The sequence below is a fragment of the Syngnathus scovelli genome, chromosome 11 (assembly GCF_024217435.2).
Source record: "Syngnathus scovelli strain Florida chromosome 11, RoL_Ssco_1.2, whole genome shotgun sequence".
Taxonomy (NCBI): domain Eukaryota; kingdom Metazoa; phylum Chordata; class Actinopteri; order Syngnathiformes; family Syngnathidae; genus Syngnathus; species Syngnathus scovelli.
The window spans coordinates 13,735,291-13,741,311 of NC_090857.1; the positions used below are offsets into that span (position 1 = coordinate 13,735,291).

A 6,021-nucleotide genomic window follows, 5' to 3' on the forward strand; every position below is an offset into this window, starting at 1 on the left:
AGGCTTGCATGTTTTTCAAAATGAATGAATTTGGCATCAGCCGCAGCCAAAGGATGCATGCGCAACTGATTTTCTTTGTTTACTGTTGTTACTTAATGAGCTATTCCCCCGGACGTTTTCTTTAGGGCTCAAAAGTAGGACATGTCCGGGGAAAAGAGGACGTCTGGTCACCCTACTTAAGCAATGAAAAAATAGCCCGAGAATGGTCAGCAGACGATGAGCGAAGAGCAGGGTTGTACAGGACTGTCTCCAAAAATTTGAATATTGTGATAAAGTTCTTCATTTTCTGTAATGCAATTAAAAAAACTAAAATGTCATACATTCTGATTTCATTACAAATCAACTGAAATATTGCAAGCCTTTCATTATTTTAATATTGCTGATTATGGCATACAGCTTAAGAAAACTCAAATATCCTATCTCAAAATATTAGAATATCATGAATAACTATATTAGTAGGGTATTCAACTAATCACTTGAATCGTCTAATTAACTGGAAACACCTGCAAGGGCTTCCTGAGCCTTGAAAAACACTCAGCTTGTGTTAGGGTTTTCCAGGTTATCTTTATCATAGGATTATGTTGGAATGCAACAGGTAATACATACCTTACCTTGTCCTCTTTATCACAAGGTCGTAAAACATCCCCTGAGATGTTTAGACTAGAGGACAAGGGCTTTCTATTCAGCCTACTCATACCCCCACTCTGTTTCTCTTAATAAATATCCTCTTGCAGGAAGGAGAGTTCAGACCTCCATTCGAACATCGCTGCACGCACAGCGACGAATGGACTCTCCACCTGCAGGTGTCTAAAAGGACTTACTTGTCTCCCGTGTGGTTCTTGCAAAATAAGTTGGAGTGAGCAAATCTCTAACAGCTTGGTTCAGTAAACTAAATCACAAGTATGGGGAAGACTCCTGATCTGACTGTTGTCTAGAGCAGTGTTTCCCAACCTTTTTTGAACGAATCGTTCACTCACGAGCCAACACTAACAGCAACACACACATAAATTGAGTATGTGCCGATGCCACAACATGAAATCTCAAAATTCTCCGATTTGCCACGCATGCACGATTAGCCTTGCGGAAACTGACCTGTGGTTTGGTAATCCTGTTACAATTCGCTCGGTATTTAATGTTGGACAATTTCCCAGGGAACATCTCTCACGTGACACCGGTGTGCCGCGGCACACTGGTTGGGAAACAGTGGTCTAGAGGACCATCATTGACACCCTCCATCAGGAGGGTCAGAAACAAAAATAAATTTCTCAAAGAGCAAACTGTTAACAGAGTGCAGTTTCAAAGCACATCCACAAAAAGTCTGTTGGAAGGGGGAAATGTGGCAGGACACGCTGCACAACCAAGCGAGATGCATTGTTAACAGCATTGTTAAGTAGAGTTGCTTCCAGAATTTGGGGGAGCTTCAAAGACAGTGGATTGAAGCTGGAGTCCAGGTATCAAAAGCCACTGTTCACAGACGTGTCCGGGAAATGGGCTACAATAGCCTTATTCCCATGGTCAAGCCACTTCTGAACTCAAGACAACGGAAGAAGCATCTAACTTGGGGTATGGAGAAGAAGCACTGGACAGTTCCAGAGTGGTCCAAAGTCCTCTTTTCAGACGAAAGCAAGTTTTGTATTTCATTTGAAAATCAAGGTGCCAGAGTCTGGAGAAAAGGCTGGAGAGGAGCAAAATCCAAGTTGCTTGAAATCCAGTGTGAAGTTCCCACAGTCAGTGATGGCATCCATAACACCTCAGCAATGCCACAGGCTGATTGCCTCTATGCCACGCCGCATTGATGCAGTAATCCGTGCAAAAGGATTCCCAACCAAGTACTGAGTGCATCAATGGACATTTTCAAATGTTTGATTTTGTTTTGCTGTTGTAAATCTTGTTTTTTTTACTTGGTCTGAGGAAATATTCTAATATTTTGAGACAGGATATTTGAGTTTTCTTAAGCTGTAAGCCATAATCAGCAATATTAAAATAATAAGACTTGCAATATTTCAGCTGATTTGTAATGAATCCAGAATGTATGACATTTTTATTTTTTCAATTGCATTACAGAAAATAAAGAATATCATCACAATATTCTAATTTTCTGAGACAGTCCTGTATGTCAGGGGGTGCTCGGCTCCAATAACACCGCGACACTCCCTGCCAACACACACGCCTGCCACTTGTGGACGTTCCCTTGACTTTTCTGATGAAATCTTTTGGTCGCACTACAGAAAAGAGCGAGGTGGCTGGAGGCCAAGCTTTTGCCCTCAAAGTCCTCATTAATCTCCGAACGAAGAGTTTGGGACTCGTAGACGACACCGAAAGACGTTTTTTGTTACGTGGAAGCGGATTCCTTTGCAGGGGCGGCACTTTAGGCCATTGACGAGCTGCGAAGCTAAGATTAGCTGAGCTAAGCTAAAATAAGATAAGCTAAATTAAGACAAGCCGACCGGTGGAGCTTTCGGCCCTCTCCGATCGGCGTCCGGAGACGAGCAGCATGGCCTGGATGGGGTCTTGCCAGGCCTACGGTGTGTACCCTGCGTCCCCCGCGAGCGCGTCGTCGTGCATAACGAAACCGAATGAGCAGCGGAGTGGCCAAAGCGCCGCCGACGACGACCTCCACCGGATCGATGTTCGCCTTGCCCCAGTGCCCACCGGCCCTCACTTTCGCAGGGCTTCTCGCCAATCCGAGTAAGCATAATGTCTCTGGGCAGGACGCGCTTCCATTGCGGAAACTTTTTAGTGGCAAGCGGGGACGAAAGTGGACTCGAGTTATCCGTTTGACGTCACGGTTGTCAAATTTTCAGCTTCTGGAAACTGACCACTCTTAAGTGTTGCTTGTGTGCGATTGAGAACTCAACTGAAGCAGTAGGAGTAAATATGTTGAAAAATGTCAGCAGCGAGGGCGGACTACCGCGCGGGCAGAACCTGGCCTCCGCGACCGGCCTGCGCGGCTCCTCTGCCGGCCTCGCTGCTCACGACAGCTCGTGGCTCGGCCTGCTCTCGGTGCTGTCCAGGCCCGCGCTGTCTTTCGTCTCTAAATATCTTCCGGGCCTTGTCGGTGGCGGCGATGCAAGCACCGGCCCGGAGTGGCAGCCCGGCGTGGGCCGAGCAGATGTGGCCCAAGAGCAGGACAAGTTTTGCGCGCCCTGGCTCAGCGACAGCGAGCATTCCCTCCGCCAATTGGAGATCAAGCCGGGCCGGAATCCCGAGGCTTCTCCTTCCGGGACCTTCTTCGCTTGGGACGTGCAGAAGGACGGGATGAAGGGCCGGTGGAGTGGCTTTCGGGAAGGAAACCCGCTGTCCGCTCCTTGGTCCCATGCTGAACTGGGATCAGTCCACAAGCACTTGGGTGTCTTGCAAAGCTCACAGTTGCCAAAAGAGCAGTGCCGCATTTTGGTCTCTGGCAACCTGTTGGTCAAAAACGCTGGAGGCGTCGTCCACAAACAGCAAGCGTCAGTCAATGCAGGCCCGGAAGGTACCCTGAACGGCGGCGACCAGGACAATGGCTACTACAGCCTGGAGGAGGAACAAGGCCTCAAGCGTCACGCGTGCCTCTCGGTCAGCGTCAAGCTGTCGGACGTGCCGGGTCGCATCTTATGGGACGGACTCCCTGATAAAACGGCGGGGGAGATAGAGGCGGGTCGCGCGTCTAAAGAAGGCCCACCCTTCGAGATGGCGACGGAGCGTCGTGAGACTGCCGACGACGGTCACGCCTGGCAATCGGCCGCGGCGCTCTGCGAAGCACACGTAAAGCTGCCGGATGGGACGGACTCCCCCAGTCAGGCGGCCGATAAGACGAAGGTGGATCGCTTGACCCGGACGGCAGTGCCACAATGCCGTAACGCCAGCATCGCCTTCATCATGGGCTGCCCACGCGGCGGCGGCGAGGATGACAGCCAGTCAGATGCAGACTCCGCCCAAGACGACGGCTTCAACAGTTCGGGCTCGTCTGACCTCTCGTCGGATCGATTGTCATCCGACGAAGACGGAGGAGTTGGCGACGTGGCGGACGACGAGGCGGGGCGTCTGCTTGCATCAGTGTGTCACCGCGACGACCCGTGCAACCCTCCAAACGTCAGTGCCTGGCTCCACACGGCTTGCGCAGAGCCTTGCTCCATTTCTGCCACCACCGCCTCGCCCGCCTCGGGTCAGGACGTGTGGGATGACTCCGGCGGCGAGGCAGACGAAGCTGACGAGGCAGAAAGCCGCCTCCTGTTGGCGTCGATGACCCCCTCCGACCCCTACAGTTTGCTCAACTTCCAGGTACCGCTAAGCACCGGGAAAACACCGGCTCTGCCCCTGGGGATGGATAGTGGCTTGGTGCGACCTTTCACCCAGGCCAAAAAGGTAAGCTTTTATTTTGTTGTGCAAGCTCGCTGAATCCTGAGAGAACCCAACTCACTTCCTGTTTGTGCCTGCAGTATGGCTAAGCTAACGTGTCCACTTCCTGTGTGATGTTTTAAAACTTTGTCAAATTTTGACTTGCTAGTCAGGCTTTTCGTTTGAATTGCTTCTATGTAGTTCCTGCACAGCGTTTGCTCTTGTGGCACCGAGGCTTGTGCTCATCGTGTTTACAGCTATCACACAGGATGGCACTTCCTGTGCCTGATGTCGTTTCATTCACATCTGAGTCGTTGTCGCTTAGGTTCGCTTCAGCGACGTGGTAGAGGAGTTCTTGATCGCGTCGGGTGCCAACGCGGCTGAAGAGGACCGTCGGGGGCCATGGGAGCAGCTGGCGCGCGACCGAGGCCGCTTCCTGAGGCGTTGCCGGGAGGCAGAGCTCACCCTGGCTTACTGCCTGCAGCCCGAGCATCGACATCGGGCGTACTGCCGCATCACCGGGCACCACGCCGAATAGAGTGCTCACGCTGCGGCCACCGCGTCTGACAAACGAGCCCGAACCCTCAATGCCAAATGGAACGCAACAAATTGCTGTTTATTTTCCCCTCCGCCCTATGGGCTCTGTTTTGTTTGCAAACCAAAGAGTGATCACCTGACCACTGGCCACATGGTCAAAAGTACTGAGATGCCTGTCATGCATTAATTTACATGCGAGATCCACGAAGCGGTCGCGTTTCCATGTCATTTGAGGCGCACAGGCACACACAGAAACAAGACTTTTGTGAAGGCCCACCTCTGTTTTGAGAGTTCAAATCTTTTTTCAATGAATGGAAAATTAGATGATAGCCCCACAGCATTGAGACCTCTGATAGTTTTTTCAGACAAGAAAGACTCAAACGGGGAACGTATTTTAAACACAAATGCTTCAATTGTATTTTTGTAAAGAGCGGTCACTTGGTGGGGTGACCTCCTGCTGTTGTTTGCTCAGCTGATCAATAAAAAACAGTCAACAGCTTGACCGCTTGGTGGTTGCCTAGCAACAGGCGTCCTTATTGTCTTTTGAGTTTTCTTTATTTATGTTAAGCTTTTGCTAAGCATGTTTTGAAATATGTGTGCGTTGTTAAAGGATAGTGCTTACTTTTGCTATTTTCAGTTGTCTATCATGAATTTGATAACTTGGCGTGGACTCAAAAGGACATCCAAGTTGCCCAGAGCAGAGCAAACGGCTGATGAGGCCGCACCTGTTTTCTAAATCGCTGTTCTGGGTCAACAGCCAGTCGGAAATTTCAACGGTATTAATTGCATTCGTTAAGTCCGTTCTATTTCTATACCGTATTTTCCGCAGTATAGGGCGCACTTAAAAGCTTATAAGTTACTCAAAAAACTACAGTGCACCAAATAATGCAGAGTGCCTTATATATGGATCAATTGCGCATGCACCAAAGCTAACAAGCTAATCAACGCATTACACATCAACGCACTCACTCGCTTTTTTCTTTTAAACTAAAGAACGTTTATGACCATAAAATATGAGTGGGGTTGCTGGACCAAGTAAGAAGCCAAATTGTATCACTTTCATCCGCAATAGACAGTGACACCCCCTTACGGCAGCAAGTTTGTCTGCGTACACAAATTGGGCACCAAAGCTAACAAGCTCATCAATGCATTACGCATCAACAC

The 6,021-nt window shown here is 49.5% G+C and overlaps 1 protein-coding gene across 1 annotated transcript; it reads left to right on the forward strand.

The window, feature by feature from the left end:
• Positions 1-2,175: 2,175 nt before the first annotated feature.
• On the forward strand, positions 2,176-5,359 carry LOC125977595 (protein phosphatase 1 regulatory subunit 15B). Its single transcript, XM_049734344.1, has 2 exons — positions 2,176-4,347; positions 4,646-5,359. Exons 1-2 carry the CDS (start codon positions 2,878-2,880, stop codon positions 4,856-4,858), a joined length of 1,683 nt encoding a protein of 560 aa, XP_049590301.1. The 5' UTR covers positions 2,176-2,877; the 3' UTR covers positions 4,859-5,359.
• Positions 5,360-6,021: the final 662 nt, after the last annotated feature.

Excerpts from the sequence above, each read along its gene's own strand:
- LOC125977595 (XM_049734344.1), top strand. The coding sequence starts at position 2,878 with ATGTTGAAAAATGTCAGCAGCGAGGGCGGACTACCGCGCGGGCAGAAC. Across the intron at positions 4,348-4,645 it reads CTTTCACCCAGGCCAAAAAG|GTTCGCTTCAGCGACGTGGT; the intron begins GTAAGCTTTTAT and ends GTTGTCGCTTAG.